The 18188-nt window shown below is 41.2% G+C and overlaps 1 protein-coding gene across 1 annotated transcript in view; it reads right to left on the bottom strand.

Annotated features, from left to right (window-relative positions):
• The window catches only part of drd2a (dopamine receptor D2a), a 56971-nt gene that overhangs the window by 15955 nt on the left and 22828 nt on the right, over positions 1-18188 (bottom strand). The window contains exon 2 of the mRNA XM_030066964.1: positions 8699-9009. Coding sequence (XP_029922824.1) covers positions 8699-8977 — 279 coding nt within the window. The 5' untranslated portion in view covers positions 8978-9009. The remainder of the gene's footprint in view (positions 1-8698; positions 9010-18188) is intronic.

The raw sequence follows: 18188 nt of genomic DNA, 5'->3' as shown, positions 1-18188 counted from the left end.
ATATCCTATAACATGCTTCCTAGTCCACAATCCCAGGTGGCTTTCAATCAAAACCTGTTTGTATTCATACCAGCTTTGTTCTTGTCCCAAGATGAAACTAACATCAGTGATCCTCTGACAGGCCTGAGTGGTTCGGTGCCACCCACCCACGGCCTGACACTACAGGCTACCTGCTTCCCCCACCACACAGAAAGAGAGAGAGGGAGAGAGAGAGAGAGAGAGAGAGAGAGAGAGGGAGGGAGGGGGGGTATGTGCATGGGGCGGTGGATTTTACGTTCTAGTTTTAGTGTCGTCGTGTCAGTGAGCTCTTCTCAGGTTTTTAAAAAATTTTAATTTTTTTTTTCTCATATAAAATATTCATCTTCAAAGGGTTGCCACGCTTGCATGCAGCTCCACCCCGTACATCTCCCTGTCTGGTTAATTTATGTCCCTCGACCATGTCCTCAGAATTAACAGCCAGCTTGAACAGCCTTGTGTCATTGCTGGTGTCTACAACACTACTGGTGATTACAGAATGATCTGACAGCTCTAATGAATACCCCGTCTCTCTCTCTCTCTCTCTCTCTCTCTCTCTCTCTCTCTCTCTCCCCGTCTCCCTCTTGCAGTCTCTCCTCTCCTCTCTTGTATTTTCTCCGCCCTTTCGCTCCTGACATCTGTTTTCTCGCTGCGTACTTTGCTAACTCTACACTGTCCTCTGTCATCCTGTATCTCTTTCCCTCTTTTTGATCACTCAGTTTTCCTCTTGATCACTATTGGTGCCTCCCCTCTCCAACTCTGCTACCCCATCACCACAGGTTCTCAGGAAATGAATACCTCTGCGGGTCATGCTGCCTGCAGTGTATTCATATCAATGTCTTGGAACCCATTCAGTGGATGTTAAATTGTTGCGTTTGGATCAGACAATCATTGAAATGAATTCATGAACACGTTAAAAGAAGAACCACACATTTTCTCATACTTGCTCTTCCTGTTTTCTTTCATCACTGAGCTCACTTCATATCTTCAGACTGCAAACAGTATATCATAATTCATCATGTGTCAGCATTCTGCCACTATTTGCAAAGATATAATGTTAGGAAATTGAACATGCAGTGATGCGGACGGGAATTATAAAACTGATGAGAAGGATGAAAATCACGGTGAGATTGTCCTTTCATCAGAGATGAGGCTGCAGTTATCGAGGCGGCGTTTGACAGGAAAAATCCATTATTTAAAACATCTCAAACCCACCTATTTGAATGTTTGATCTCTCAAACAAGATGACAACAAGGTCAGGGTTTTACACAGAGAATATGCGTAATCATAAAGACTGCCACAACCGAAAGATGCACAAGTGCCTCCACCACCACAAAACCATCTTTAAGTTTTTAATAATGTCCCCGGGTTTTCATTCACCTTGATTATAAACAATCTCCAGACTTTAGGGTCAAGTATAATGTGTCTGCCATATGCTCTCAATTAGTCCCACTTGGGAAGATGTGCAAACTTTGCTGATAAATGCTAATTTAGCATTTAATGATAAAGGGCAAGGCGATGGCACGGTCCACACTGTGAGAAAAACCCATCTTTGAAGGCGACGCTGATAGATCATTAAGGTACGAAACTACCCATAATCATAATCATGTCGAAATTGAAATGTTTGCAGAGAGATAAACAGAATCAGTGAGTGTGTATGGGATGGTGCAAAGCAAACAAGGAGAGATAAACCATGTACAACACTGTATATAAAGACCATCAACAAACATCAATATGTGTGCTTACTGCCACTGTGTTAAAGTAAACATAATCACAGATTTTATGAGCCTTTGATGGGTGTGAATGAAGCAGCCCACAAAGGGAAATAAACCCTAAAGCAAGGGACGGCCCTCATTTGACTTGAAGTCAGTGCTTTTTAATAATCCTTGTCTATCTGCCATAATCCTGCACTGCTGTCAGTCCCGCTACACCGCATAAGAAAAACCGATTTACTTATTTGTGCCATTTTAGAAACCATTGTCTTGCTGAGTTGCAATTCCTTTGTATGTCATCTCAGCCTAACTATGGATAATGGATTTATTTACAAAAAAGCAATCTCATTGGGAGAAAATCTCACTGGATTAGTACTCAGTACATTTAGATTCTATATTTTATCGCAGATTAAATTAGCTCTTACATGGTGCTTACTGGGCTATGCTTATTTGTGTTCTTAAATAATCTCCTTGGGTTGTTGTACATCTTTAGGTTATGGACATGACTGCGTTTATGTGATAGCATGACTGCGATTTGCTCCTCTGTGCAGCAGTTAGAGACTAACTTTTGATTCTGGCAGCATTTGTTGCCCTCTTGATTTGTTTTTCATGGCTATTTTGGACAGGAGAAAATTAACTCAACAATAATACTACTACTACCAATAATAATAATGATAATAATATACAGTTATCATGCAAACACTTCATTTGTTCTAGTATGAATTGTTAAATTTTAAACCACAGCACACATCCCACACTTCTTTTCCACTATCAAAATTGGTGGCAGGCCTCCCAGACAAGGATGGTAGCATTTCCCCCACTCTCTGGCCATTTTTTTTCTTCAATTGCTGGGGGTTTATAATATTGGTTGTTAGCATTTTTTTATGGCTGCATACTTGGTTGTTTTCTGATTAAGAAACACTCTATTTCTCTTGGCCAAAACACACTGGAAAGACGAACCCAAGCTGTCTGAAGAAGCCCGTAGCCAAGACATCATGAACACACACACACACACACACACACACACACACACACACACACAAGCTTCCTTTGACAGCCATACACACGTCAGACAGAGCAGAGAGAAGGTGCCCTTCAGCACAGAAAACACATATTGTGGCAGGTCCTCACCAGAGTTTTCCCAAATTTCTATTACTTTCCATTTTCTGATAAGTGCACAGCTGAATCTCATGCATAAACATTGTTACAATTTGATTAAAGAATTACTTATCTCAATTTTTTTTTTTTTCAGCTTGACAGTGCAGGTGGGGCGCTGCCCAAGTGCCCCTATTGGATGATATTTTTTGCACATTTTATGAATTTGCAGGTGCATTTTTGCCCTGGGCACTGGCTGCGATCCTCCTCAAACCATCCATAATTGACTGTCAGTTACACTTGTGTTAAGAGGAAGAACACCCTCTCCATACAGAGCAGACAGAGCGTCACACAAAATAAGTGCACCTCTTTCTCACTGCACAGGAGGGTGTCGATTTTTGTTTTAACTCACTTTTACTAAGAGGGAAGAGTTATGTCTATACATTAAAGGTTTTCTCTCAGGTATCATCTCTGTATCTGACTATGGGGGTATGCTAAGATGCTGCCATGTTTCCAGAGTTTATTACAGAGACACTGACCTTATAAAAGCTTTAAGAAAATTAAGGTGAAGCCCAACATAACTTGAACAGAGATTTCCTTAAGATGGCTACACACACTGGGTCAAACAAGCACACAGGGCTTCAGTGGAAAAAAAACAAAAACAAAAACCAAAAAAAACAAACAAACACATCTGTAAGAGAAGGCAACAACAAGTGCTCCCTCTATCTAATAGGAAAGGTGCAGTTAGTGAGTCCCATGCCTATATGAAGCTTAGCCCATGACACAAGTGACTGGTCTAATTTCCTACACCATTCAGTCTTATTGAAGTTCAAGCTCAAGTTTATTTAAAGCCCGATGCCATTGTTTACAGTCTCAAAGGGCTTTACATGCCCACATGTTTACAGCAAACAGGACAACACCCTCCGACTTAATCCTCACAGCGCACAAGAAAAAACTCCCTAAAAAAGGCCCAGCAGCTATAACGGGAAAAAACAGAAAAAAAAAAAAATCTTGTGAAGGACCTCAGAGAGAGAAGACCCCATTCCTGGCCAGACAGGCGTGCAATGGGCGTCAACCCAGTGAGAGAATTACAAACAATACAGTCTTAATGCAAAACAACACACTAGCAGAAAACACAGTAGAGGCACAGATCGCGTGCAAGTCAGAATTTATGAAGCTTAGAGTCCCCACAGTATTCAAACTGGATCTCCACCCACGGAAAGCCAGGACAACCCGATGGCACTGTGAAAAAATGCCCCATGTGCATGTGAAAGAAAATATCTAGATAGCAGGATCGGATGTGGCTGCGAATCACAATGAAGTGTGGTAAATTCATTCATGTCCAATAACCATTTATTTTTCTGTGGGCAATGAAAATAACAGTTACTGCTCTCTCAGCTGAGCCACACTGAAAACAATATACTTGCATCGAGGCAAGTGTGGGATAAGCAACTTTGTCTGACCCAAATGTTTAGATGTTCCAATAATTTAGATCGCTCTGCAAACTTTAAATAACCAGGACATGAAGTTGGAGAAACAAGTTTCAGTCAATCTAAATCGATTAAAGAAAAACTATTGCCAAGGATTACCCGAGGATTAGTTGCGTAATAAATCCAGCAGCACCAACAATATCTGCCTTCAACGTCCAGGCAGCAATACTCTTATCAGTGTCCCAATAGGTACGGAGAGAGATACAACTCAGGAAATCCTCACACCCATGTAATTAATTTGTCCTCAAAAGACATGCTTGGACAGCTAACATTACTTTCTCGTGATGAGAAAGTGAGTGAAAACCAGCAGAAGTATGGTACCATCTTCTTTTTCCAAACGGATTGGTTCTTAAATAGTCAACTTCTCTCCCACATTTTTTTCCCCATACTGCATGTTTGGTTTGCGAGCTATCCCAGCATGCACTGTGCCGCAGATGCCTCTCATCAGAAAAGAATGGAGGTGGTTTGGTGCAGCTTGCCAATCTCTCAAGACACAGCGACACTGTCTCTCCGGTACCCTGGCTCACATAATGGACTTATGGACAAAACTTACCGTAACCTGTCCTTTATTGTGATGTTCAGCATGTAGTTATGCGACTTTCTACGTTGACTCAAGCTGAGTTCCGATCCACAGTGCACTGCAACAGAGCTCCCTACTCCCTGCACAGGTAACGTCGGCTTAGGGAACTTCACTTCACGAATTTACTCCAATCGGAACACCCTGCAACGTCACAGCTGTTTCCGGCCGAGTTTCCAAAACACGCCCCGGTGAAATGTCTTGTGAAATGTTATTTCATTCATTCACACTACCGCTGTCATTTGCAAGATGTACGGTTGTCATTCCTAAATAACCGTCACGTCTCGTGCACCCCGTTGTGGTCAGCGTAATCAACTTAGCTTAACAAGCAAAAACTTATAAAGTAAATGTGATTTCATTGCAAGATGTACGGTGTGATTCCTGAAGAGATTCATATCACATCATTTACAGATTGTGTCATATTATATGTTGATCACTGACAGATTATTTTAAAATCCTTAATAATGACGGTGGTGAGAGAAATAACCGCCGCGTCTCGAGCCGCCTCGTCGCTGAGACGGCGAGGTGGTTCAGTTAACCGTGGGTTCACGCAATGACTGATGGGTAATATCCGTTGCCGAACTGGGCGAAGTGAGGAGCCATTGTTCACTTGTTCCCTGCACAGTTCACAGTACCCTTCGAACTGCTCCCTGTGGTTTGGAATCACACTGAACATGGCGGCACACCCTGTGTAGTCCACTGCGCAGGGAGCTACAGGGCGATCGGAACGCACCTTCATTCACTTGAAGAGCTCACTGTGTAGCCATGGTAATGGAGCAGCATTATGGGTAATGGGCTGTGCCATCTTTTTGAGTCTGTTTGTTAGTGTGAAATATACGTCAGACGAGTTGGTGTAGTCGAAGAGAGAAGTTATCTGTCCTTTGTTTCCTACAACTTCATCATATTTTACTAGTCTTGCTGGTCTCTGCTTTTACTTTCCCTTACATATTTTATCATCTACTGTCTTTTAACTGTTTAATTTTAATGTCGTGGCACTCTGAGCCACGTCTCTTCTATGAGAAGTGTTCTTTAAATAAGGTTAATAGTATCATTTTATTATTATTATTATTGTTGTTTTACAGCACATTAGTGGGGGGAAATCAGCTGTTAGTGGAGGTTGATGGGTTTTCCTAAAGCATAACATGGGCTATCATGACTAAGCAATTCACAGGATAGATAAATGCCTGGTGATGTATCTATATATGAGTCAAAGTAAGTAAGTTTGTGAATTTCCCAGTCTGGGATCAATAAAGTATACCTATCTATCTATCTAAGTAAATAAATGAATAGAGCATGTGCCAAGTGACAGAATTCAGCTCTGTCTTCCTTCAGAGAATGATGAGGAAAAACACTGGCCTTGCTGTCCTTGGTCACCGTCAAGTCTGTCATCCTGCAAGACCACGTGCCCTTGTTGCCTGGCAACCAGCTAAACAACTCAACTGCCAGAGCAAGATCATGAAAACAGAGAGGCGTCAAGGAGTAGTTTCCACCAAGTTGCTGGACAATCTGGCCATGCAGCCTCACGCTGACCTATCTGCTTCCCGCGTCCTTGTTCACCTGTATTGCAGAACAGCCAGAACTGAGCCATGCGGCGCAAATCAGCTCCACAACTCGAAACCGCCCCAACCTGCTCCCAGCCAGAGCGCTAAGCACCCACCCAGCATGTCTTCCTGATTCACCTCCAATTCCACTGTTGTTCACTGCAGTTCACGAGAGGCATTGTCCATGCAAGTAGAGTGGTGCTCGTTAATCAGTCACGCATCCTTCATGTAAGAATAACTCTTTAATAACTCAGAATAACTCAGAATAATTCTTTTGTCGGTCCTTACAGAGGTTTTCATTCATTTTGGCTTAGTCACTGATCACATTGTATAAGCTGCTTTGCCACCTATTTTGAAACTGCTGAGTTTTATACCACTGTATTCTAGCTCTCATGAGTGTTAGTTGTATTAAGTGAATGTGATTCTCCAGCCCAGTCAAACATTTGTTAAAGCTTGTGCGGGGGAACTATTTTGCTTCATTATTTTGACAAATCGACATTATACACAGAGGATGCATGAGCAAAGCCAACGGCACTAAGAAAAAAATCTAGTTTTATCCTGGAGCTGTAATCTCATTTGGTAAAATCCGTCTCGGTGTGAGGCAGTCACCTCAAGGAAGAGCTGCTACCTCACTCTAATCATGTCTTTACCACATGCCCTGTGCAGTGCTGCTGTGCACACTTGCTCCCCTTCCCCACAAAATCTCTGCCTAGCCTACTATAATTACAGCATGTTAGCTTAGCTTACTGAAAGGCAGAGAGAGGAGCCATCTCCCAGCTCCCTTCATACTTCATCGGCATCATAGCCACACACACAATGTATATGTGGGTGGGAGTGACTTGGAAGAGGCACTGAATCTCAGTTGGGTGCTGTTTGAGTTGTTTGACTTCAAATTTTCGAGTCCACCCACTCTGCAAAGTTACCTAACCTCACTTTAATAATGCCATAATCTTTATATTATTCAATTAACTGTATATCCTCAATACAATGAGTGTATAATAAGTACACTATGCATGAGATAAGTTGTTTGTCATCTGTGTATAAGTCTCACAGAATCAGAAAGTGGTGAATGTGTTTAGTGAATGTCCCCCAATTTCTTATTCACTACAAATAACACCAACAAACACCTAACATACAATGTACACATGCAGTGAGAGGGAGAGACCATGACATCCTATGGATTTCTACACTGTAATTTGATCAGACTGGTGATCATCATGACTCATTGACAGACACAAGAGGATTGGAGTCCCTGCAGTCTAAGATTGCCTAGCTCCATGGAGTAAAGCATGGCCCAAAGTCAAAAATAACCCCAGGACCAAGAAAGTAGACAGAAGAGAAGCGCTCAGAGGGAGAGACCGAGAGACGTGTATTTATGAAAGATAGCCCACATCCTGCTCGCTATTGATTTCGTGGAATGAAGCCGATTCTAAGCTGGCCACAAGGCTCTGTTCTGCTTTAACTTGCAAATGTTAGCAGGCACGGACTTAGTCATACCCACTTTTAGAACCAGGGTTACATTATACTTCCCACGAGATAATTTAAAAGCCACCTCAAGATTATGAAGAATTATTCATAAATTTCTGACCCTTGGCTAAAAACATTAGTCTGACATTTTGATATTGTCACAAACTGCTGCTACATTACAGGCATTTAACCAGTGCAAGACTGACATTTACTGTCATAATGTGAATCCATTACCCTTCAACCTCTTTAACCTTAACTCTTTTTGACATACAGGCCAATAAGGGCATCATGCCCCGCTTATGTTGTTTTCATTATGAATATTCATTCTGATTTACTGCCATCAAATTTATTTGAACTCCTATCATAATGTCCTTTGCTATTTTCTATGCTCTTAAGGCCAACAGCAACTCAATTGTAATGGGTTTTGCATTGTTTTTGCAAAAGTGGGGTGTTATTATCCAGCAACAAAAGCTTTCAGAAGCCTCTCATCATGCATTGTTGACAGCAAATAAATCAGTCAAAGCAGAAAGCATAATTTCCCATTATAGCTGTTATTTTGTGAGGCATTATTTCTAATTCACAAACTTCAGTCTCAAATTTGTTTAGTAATGTCTCAGTGACACCAGAAAAACAGAGACTGAGCAGCGAAGTGGCAGCAGGGCAATTTTTCAATATTTGTCAAGACTTTGTCTCCCAGTTTCTGACTCCAGTGTGAATGTGTCTTTGAGTGCAATCCAGAGAATGTAAATGTCTGAGTCCATGTGTGTGTTGTGTTGCGTGTGCACATCCCTGCTCTCTTACCTCCAAGTAGACGACCCAGGGCATCACCAGTGTGGCCACCAGCAGGTCAGCCACAGCCAGGCTGACGATCAGGTAGTTGGTGGTCGTCTGCAGAGCCTTTTCCCTGGACACGGCCATGCACACCAGCACATTGCCAAAGACAATGACGAAGATGAGCAACGTAAGAAGCATGGCATAGTAGTTGTAAGGGTGCTTCTGCCCTTGCTCTGTGTCGTTGAGGCTCCATGTTCCATTATCGTAGAAGCTGTCATTGTAGGCATACTGCGTAAGGACATCCATTAGCTGTGAGTGACAAAGGCCAAGGATGGGCCCTGCAAAACATACAAGACAGACATAGGAGAAAACAGCTTTTAATTGTGCAAAGAAGAGACAGGGTGAATAAGGTAAATAAAGGAAGAGAATGCATGTGCTTTTGTGGGTGTGCACACGTGTGCTCATGTGCTTGGCTGTGAGCAACATACAGTGCCATACAACACCTAACCAAACATTGAGCATCGTGATATTTCCTTAACCCAGCAGTCAGCTAAATGGATAAGAGAGGTTAGAGGAGAGGAAGCGAAATCTTGAAAGTGGGGAAGAAAGGGAGTCGGGGAGCAAGAGAGATGGAGGGAGGTTCCTGGATGTGTAAGCATTGCCCTGGGGCCTCAGCTTATATGTGTGTACCCTACAGATGCCCTGTGCTGTCTGATCTTATTTATTTGCTTTAGTTGCTTACTAACAGTATATGAGACTGTTCACACTGCTGCCGAAAGCTGGTGCTGGAAATGCTATTCTGCAAATTCTGCCCCTGGATGCACTGCCCACTCTATCCTCTATCCCACTGTATACCTGCTGTATTCTGCACCTCCTGCCTAATGCAATCTGCACCTGTTTCACCGTCTCCTATACCTGCTGTCCACTGTATTCTGCGCCGACTTAAAGTAATGTGATATTTTATTGAGAGAAAGGGTCAGAGATCAGCTACACAGCACTGCACCAAGAACTATTAGGGAATCAGGGTATGTTTGCTGACACATGAGCTTGCATCCTGGACTATTTGAAGGCAGTATCTCCATGTGACTCACTGTGCCACTCTGCTGCTAACCTCATTCCCAGGATTTCTCCTCCATACGGAGTAAAGGACGATGGTGCCCGGATACTGGAGAAAAAGGGAAGGAGCTAATAAGACCCATCCACTGTTGGCTTCCACATAGTCGCTCAAGTTGTCCATACAAATTTAAACAAGAAAGTTCAACTACTTACTCATCACAGTGATTTGCACGTCTCTGCAATAGTATGTATGCCAACCACGGAGGCCTAAAGATCGCAAACCATATTTTCTTAATCTTCTCCCCTCTCTCCGCAACTAATAACATTAAAAAGAACCCCAAGTGGCCACCATCCTGCTTCACTAATAGCCACTCTCCTCAGTGCATAATATGCACTTCAGTTACTTCCACATTTAGTCTGAGTTGTTTGAATGATGTTTGTAACAAGTATAATGACTATTAGGCTGTAGGCATTATTATAATAAGTCTGGTTGGGTTGGACAAGATTATGTCACATTTGATACCATTTGATAGCATAAATCATGACTTTCAAAGAAACCAATCTCTGTCATGTATCTGTTCCACATAGAACAAATAGACTCATATTTGATTATTAGACCTTTGATTATTTGATTATTAGAAGAAGTGGCCCTTGAAATTGCCACCCTATTGACAGGAGAAGCTCGATGGCCTTGCTCTTTCTCCTCCTAGCAAGAATGTTCATCCTGCAAGAGCACATCCTGTTTGATGGCAGTCTGGTAAACAGTAAAAATGTCCAAAAACAAAAACAATTGACGGGATGTCACAAATTGTTTCAATGCATTGTTTAAAGAACGCCATATGACATTCTATACGTCTACCTCCATCAGGAGCATATTATTAGTCACCAGGTATATGTAGGGCAAATTTTCACCATTATCCTCTGCCTCCCAAAAAGGTACCGCCTACCGACTGGAAGACACTGGTGACATTTTTGCTTGTAAGAGTGTAGATTATTCATTAAAAAATCATATTCAGTGTCACCTCATATTTCTTTCCTATAAAACTGTGAATCTTATAAGTTGTCCCTTAACATTAACAACCAAAGATCAGGAGAGATAGTAAGTTTGGTTTACTAACTTGTTTCGAATGTATGTATCAAATCCACTGAACCACAAAACAAATTGCCAAAGTCTCTGGTTACATTTAACATGGTATGTACATTTACAGGGTATGTTGAAAATCTGCAAAACCAGGTAAAAGTAGTCAGTAGTTTATAAAAACTGCACTCATTTCTTTTTAATCTTACTGTTTATTTCAAATTATTCAACTTGGTGGCAAAAAAAAAAAAAAAAAAAAAAAAAAAACATTTTCAATGGCTCATATTTAGTACCACTGTAATTAACTGCAGTAATAATTACAAAAAAAAAAAAAAAAAACTAGTTGCTTTAAAAAACAAACTGCTAGTTCTTTAGACTAAATTTGTAAAAATTTGTAAAAATATTATCCTGTATCAGTTGTAGCACAAAAGAAGATCCAACACAGGAAAGAAAACTGAACCAATAACTAAGTTGGAGAGATCCTTCAATGATTCACATAAACTGCTGTGGTAAAACTGTGGGTCCATCTTTACATGAGAAAAGCTGAGCTCTGAGTTATTTGTAGCATCATCTTCATATCTTTTGAGAATGGAGGATGATGTCCATGTGTTCTCCGTTCTCCACAGCCAGATGGATGGCACCTAACAAACGCTGCTCGATACATCAGGTTTTCCTCATGTGATCATTCAGTTTTCACCATGCAGATGCCTTTCCTGTGAAAACAAACATTTTAGTGAAGACTTGAAGCATGGCAATGTGTCATACACATATCGTCTCTTCAGATCAGGTGTATGGAGGTTAGCTTCAGTGGAGGACCATCATGTATATGGACTTAAGTACATACTAAATACCCAGGCTGGTAGTAGCTATGGCTACCTATGGTTAAGGTTACAGTTAGGGTTAGCCAATTAGAGGCAGAGTAGGGGCGGGTCTTCCCAGAATCCAGATGGGCTGTGTGACGGTTCTCAGTCACTTCACGCACAGGGGAGTGGATTAGTGCAGGCAGTGAAATCTTGACTCTCACCTGCGACTTGGTTCCCATCAGTCGTACCAAAGAGCTGTTCAAAAGAATCAGCTTTATCGCAAATGTAACATCACAGCCTACAGCCTGCCTCCAAAGTCACCCGCTGCCCACCCACTCTTCTTGTCATGTTCGGGCACAAACAGAAGCTCTGAAGCAAGCCCATTCACTGCAGTGTCTCACTGTGACTTTTCTCAAAGGTTTGCCCATTTTTAACCCTTTTCTAGGAAGTTTGCCCCAGGTCAAACTGAGTGAAAGCTCACAGTTTGACTTCATTCCATTTATTTACTTTATCCAAAGGGACTCACAAGATGTTTTTGTAAGCCTAGATTGTTGGATGTATTGATAGAAAAATAAAGCAAAATAATTTGATTTCTATTTCATCAGGAAATTTTTTTATGATAGACTCCTCAGTGTTCTGCACTCTAGGGTATGAAAAAGCAAGACATTATTAAGAAGAGTGATAACATGATATAGTGCCACATTAAGCATGCGTGTCTAAAAAGTAGATGAAGAATATTGTGCATGCAGATAATAGGAGATAAAAATTAATATGATTTTTTTCTCAATATGGAACTGGAGTAAAACATCTCCTCTAGCTAGATATGCCCTGTTTGCATAAGTTTTGAGAGCCTTCCATTACTTGTTGATAAATAAATTGATGAAAGTAAAGCCACCAGAGATCTAAAACACAACATCTTACAGGATCTTAAGTCTAAATGCCTTGAGAATATGGCTGTAGAGTGTTTATGCTTTATTAGTGTTGTTTGAGACCTAAGGACCTGGACTCAAATGCTGTTTGCGACTGAAAAGCTTCACACTGTGCTCAAAAATTCATCTGAGTGTGTGTCCACATGTATGCTTCTAATTTTTCATTTCCTCTCAAATTTTCCCTACAAATAGCAATCACAGCTCTCCTAAAGGTTTTGTAGACGGCTGAAATTTGCCGGGAGCTGTGGAAGTTGCTTGTGGGAGATAAATTGTTTGTTAAACTGAAGTTTGAGCGTAGGCTTGATTAGTTGTTGATCTGATCCTAGCTCTGAGAACTCTCTGATCACCCACTGTCATTTTGATTTTCTCTTACATCTGGACAACCTACTGTCCAAGTTGCCCACCTACTACTTCGGTGTATGTTTTCCTGAGAAATTTACAGTATTCATTAAGTGCAATCTTCATCAGCACACTTAAAGAAATGTCAATTGGTCTACATCTAATTCTGCAGGACATTTTTAGGACACTTTAACAAGCTCAATCACTGATCAAGCTTGTTGTCAGCAGCCCAGGCTTGCATCACAGCCAGTTCTGAGCAGCTGTTTATGTATCTGCTGTTGAGCACTCCTTATCAGCACTGGTATGCTAAGTTTAGGTAGCAAACAATCCAACAAAGTTTTAAAAAACAAACTTACCTCAAAAGTGGACTCCTTGGAGGGCCTGATAATGTGAAATGTGATCTGACAAAACGGCCAATAGATAAGTAAGTACATGTTTATTTATATGGTAAGAATAAAGTACAAGGCACAAATGCAAAATAAAACAAACAGCACGCGTAAATACAGGGAAAATACTGAATACTGCAGGGAAGACCAGATGGTAGAAGTGGGCTTTGAGGAAATTGGAGGTTGTTTTTTTTTTTTTGTTGTTGTTATTTTTTTTATTTTTTTTTTTTTTAGCAATTTGGGGTAAATTATTTATGCTAAAAATATCATTGCTTTCATGTGCTCAGCAAATGGGATGCAGGAAGGTTGTTGCCGTTAGTTTAATAAGCTAATTAGTTTAATAAACTAATGAGAAAGATGACTGGCTTTAGCCAATAGGCAGGCATGACTCTACAAGGGTGCAAGAGCGTGCCCTGAACCCTCAGTTTACAGGACTCTTTAATGGACGCTTACTCTCTTGATTTAATGTATTTCCTGGTGAAACAGGGTGTTTGGGAACAAGTGTACACCAACAGGACAGACAACAAGATATCACTTTGGGAGAGAAGTGCAATTTTATTTAAAGGGATCGGTGGATGTGAGAGGATGTTTAAACTGGTTTAAATGTTTAAATTGGTTTATTCGTTGAAATTTTAATTTATGTCCACCAGTGCAGGATGATGTCACTGTTAAAGATGCACTGTTTTAAAGGAAGTAGAAGTCATGTGATGTCATTTCATGGGAGCTAAAGTTGGAATTTGAATCATAAATGTGTCATAATTAAATCTAAGAGAGAGTGTGGTTCCTCAAACTCCACGCCAAGCACAAGCACATCACCAGTTCATCCAGCTCACCAGCAGATCAGTAACATCGGTGTTACAGCTGCCAGGTTGCTGCTTTTAACTGTCCAATCATACAGGGGGCTTTTCCCGAGAGACGTGAATGCACCACATCCCATTTTAAAGCTGAGTCAAGCTCAGTAGAACAGCCAGAACAAGACTGGAGATGTGGAGATACTGCCCTCAAAAAACAGTGTGGAACTGTGATATTTTTTATTCTGCCTGGCTTGATGCAGAGTGGTTTCACATGTTCCTTGAATGGCACTCCTCTGTTACGTAACACACAGAAATATCTGAAATGTGCATAATAAATCTGATCCAAGTATCTGCCATTTGGAGTGCTTGGCAGCTGTGTGGGATGGTTAAGATACCAATTTAGTTGACATTAATTTTAATTTATGCCCTCCTGTTGGCACAGTCGAATTTATGCCATTGCTTTGTGTTGCACATATTATTTTTTTTTTAGATATTAACTGGGGGAATGGGCCAGTGTAGCTTTTTTTTTCTTTTCAATTGTTATTACAACTAAGAATGATGCCATTTTGTTGTCTCAATGCAGTGCACCATTTTTTTTTTTTGTTTGTTTGTTTGTTTTTTTATCATGCAATAGGATAATCCCTGTTTCTTTTCATAGTCAATAATTGGTTTAAAGAACAATGTTGACTGCACAAAACAATCAAACTAGATGATTTTCTAAATGCGTCGACAGCAGATGTGATATTAAATGTGTTGTTGGACTAACTAGAAATGACCTGTTTAGAATAAGTCCAGTTCATCTGTCTTGAAGCCTATATGTGTGTGTGTGTGACTGTGAGGGGCCAGACTCACTTCACACACCCTGACTCATGAGGCAAACCGCTGCTGAAGAGGAACAACATGCTGTATTCACTGTTAACAACTTTTCCAGCTGTGCTCCACTATAATCTGTTGTCATCGCTGTTGCTGGCCTGCTCTGTAGCTGTAGCCCCACTGAGTTCAGATGCACTGAGTCATTTAATTTAGCTTAGTTTTTCACTATTTTATTCAAAGAACCATAAAACAAAGCCTTTGGGGACTAAAGGGCTTTATATGTGACATTTTCAGCTGTGGCTTGTTGAGGTACACATGCGCAGAAGGGTACCAATCGAGAGGAAGCTTCGGATCAGGTAGCAACAAGTGGTGCCCACGTCCACTCATTCGCATAAAAATCCACACTTGAGCATTTACCTTGAAAAAACCCTCATCCAGACAAATTGTATTACCTGTGGCTCAGTGGGTGTGGAGCCTTTTTGGGTGGGAGGAGACTTAAAATGTAATTTTTGCCTAATAGATGCCTGGCAGAGTTTAACAGAGAGGTGAAGACCCTCCCCTTCCAGTGTTCCCCATAGGACTTTATTTTGGGGAAAAAAAATGTACAGTAGGTTATCAACTCCAAGAGGGGAAGTTTGTCATAAAACTGTTGAAGTACAAGACTGTTTTGTGTGAAACCGCTGAGTGAATTACCAACATGAACGTCACCTTTATTCCAGAACAAGGGAAAAAGTATTACAAGAGGCAAAAACCACTACAAATCTGCCATGGTGAGAGCTGCAAGTATACAAAAGTAGAGTGCTAATAAACTGAGGCATTATCAAGACCAGCTAATCGACAGCGAGGGTGCTGGCAATGTCTTTGATCAGCAGGTTCTGCAGATTTACCACAGGCAGAGCTCTGAAGGTGGGAGCAAAGCAAGTCCAGGATCCTGATCTGGCAGCCTCCGCCTGGCAGCAACCCTCTCAAAATGAATGTGGTTCTTGGCAGTTTCCTTGGTTTCTCTCTCCTAACTCTGTGTGAACTTTTCCTTGAGGAGGGGTAAAATGTTCATAATGACAACCTCAGGCGCAATGTCTGAGATTAAGAACCCCTTATCGGGTAAAATAAGGTCACAAACGAGCAAAAAACCAGGCTGCTGCATAATATCAGACAGAGCCTGGAAAGAGGGGGCTGGAAAAATTTATCACACCATTTGGGGCAACAGAGATAAAAAGTTTGAAAGAGTGCATGAGCACAGGTCAGTTTTGCTTGGTCCCTCTGACTGAGGATGGCTGTACAGATGTCAGAGCAGTCTGCAATCATTCAGTGGTCGAAGACAGAGAACTACAATGAAGCAGGCGTGCTCCTTTGATTTTTGGGCAACTGGGCACAGTGGATATCATTCTCTGAAACATGGAGCATAATTGTGGTCCCCTCTTTGCTGACTGGTGCAATACTGTGCTGAAACAGCTATGCAAGATGTAGGTGTGGGTAGTCTTGGCAAATCTCCATCAAAGCCATTCAGACCTGGTCTTCCAGCAGGGTGCCCCCCACTTAAAATCCACTGAAATACACGATGGAGCACGCCACCAACTCTGTCAACTTTTTAAACATAGCCATATCTGGAAGCCATGTTTCCATCCGTATGACCTCATCTGTTAGCCATGCTGCAGAGCCTTTTTTCTAGCAACAGGCCCAGACTGCAGGCTGTCATCCCCTGCCTGGTCTGTGGAGCGACTGGTTCCAGATTGCACGCCAGAGGGGCCAGGTTCAGGGTCAGCATCTGGGTCTGCAAATTGGTTATGCTCAGGCACTTTGGCATAGCTGTGATGAGTGGAGTCATTCACTGAGGGCAAGATGATTACATTTGTCTTAGTCCACTCAAATAAACATGGCCCTTTCTCATTTCCATGAGGAAAAATGGCAACTGCATATTCTGGAAATCACATCTGGCTCCATGTCTGCTCATCTGCTGTGAGAAAATCATGTAATGAATAATGAAAACCTGCCAAACAGTATCTCTAACCATAGTTGAAACCTTCTGCCCTCCTGTATTTGTCTTGTGAAGCACTTTTGACATTAATTATCAAAAGTGCTATAAAAAGAGTTTATTATTTAGTAGTATTAGCAGTAGTACTAATATTAGCAGCATTAGTAGTGATATCATAATTAGCAGTAGCTGTGGTAGTATTTGTATTAGTGCTGGTCTAAAAGTTGTTTTAAGAAGTGAAGTGTTTACTGTGTATGGATAGTCTCTGCTGTGTTTCATGTTTTTTTTTTCAGTCCCTGGCTTCAGCTGTACACAGTTGTTACGTGTGGCATGGAGGTGCAATACTGCACACTGCCTGTGGGGATGTTTTTTTTTTTGCGTTTGTCTCTCTCTCTCTCTCTCCCTCTTGTTCTCTCTCCGGCGCTCTTCCCCTTTCTCCCTCGGCCCTCCTCTTGTAAGAAGCAGCACCTGGAGCCAATTACACTCAGGAGAGAAAAGGGGGGGGACCTAAGGTGTGGTGACTCCCTCTCATACCTGGCCGCAGTAGTTGTTTCTTCTTTTTCTTTTGTTTTGTGATTTAGTGTTGGGTTTTTGTTATTTTAGTTTGTTATTTTAGTTTGGGATGGAGATTTCTGGTGGTCTAGTTTTTGGGTTTTGTTTTGACTAGGTTGGGTACTTTTTGTTTCCTTTTTAGGGGGAATGAACGACGGCCCATGTTTGTGTTTTCCTTAACCCTTTAAGTGGTTTAAGTTGATTAAGAAAATAAACGATTTGGTTAAGTTAGCAGTTGTTTGGTGTCTGTATTATGTTTTCGGTCTCCGGGAAAGAGCCGTTGGTTGGTGAGGCCATAACAACAGTTTCCAAGAAGTGAAAGAGTTTGTCATTTTCTGATCTTAACACCTTGAGAAATGTGTTGGCCAAACTTTATCTTTGTGTTTGGCAGGTTCTCTTTTTAGGGCATTATAGTGTATGGGCCTTTAAAATGTGCACTATGCAGTTAACATATGATGTCAGAGCTTAAAATGTTTCTTGGCATTGATAAGTCTGCTTAAAACGATGAATAACACAATGAGGCTAAGATTAAAAGGTTGTAGCTAACCATCTATTAAGGGTTCTTACTAGAACCCCATAGCTTCTAATAGTTCTACATTGTATCAAATATTTGAATATTAAAATGTAGATCTTACAGTGAATTTGGGCCTGCACACTGAATGTGCTTATGTTAAGTGCTTATGTTGGGAACCATCCTAATAAAGTACGATGACTTATATTTAGAGTGAAATGCGCTTGTTGTCATGATTTAATATAATAATATTGAGTCTCAAAACAAGTGGCAGCTCTTACAGT

Source organism: Myripristis murdjan, chromosome 13 (genome assembly GCF_902150065.1).
Source record: "Myripristis murdjan chromosome 13, fMyrMur1.1, whole genome shotgun sequence".
NCBI lineage: Eukaryota > Metazoa > Chordata > Actinopteri > Holocentriformes > Holocentridae > Myripristis > Myripristis murdjan.
This window is presented reverse-complemented; position numbering and strand designations above follow the sequence as displayed.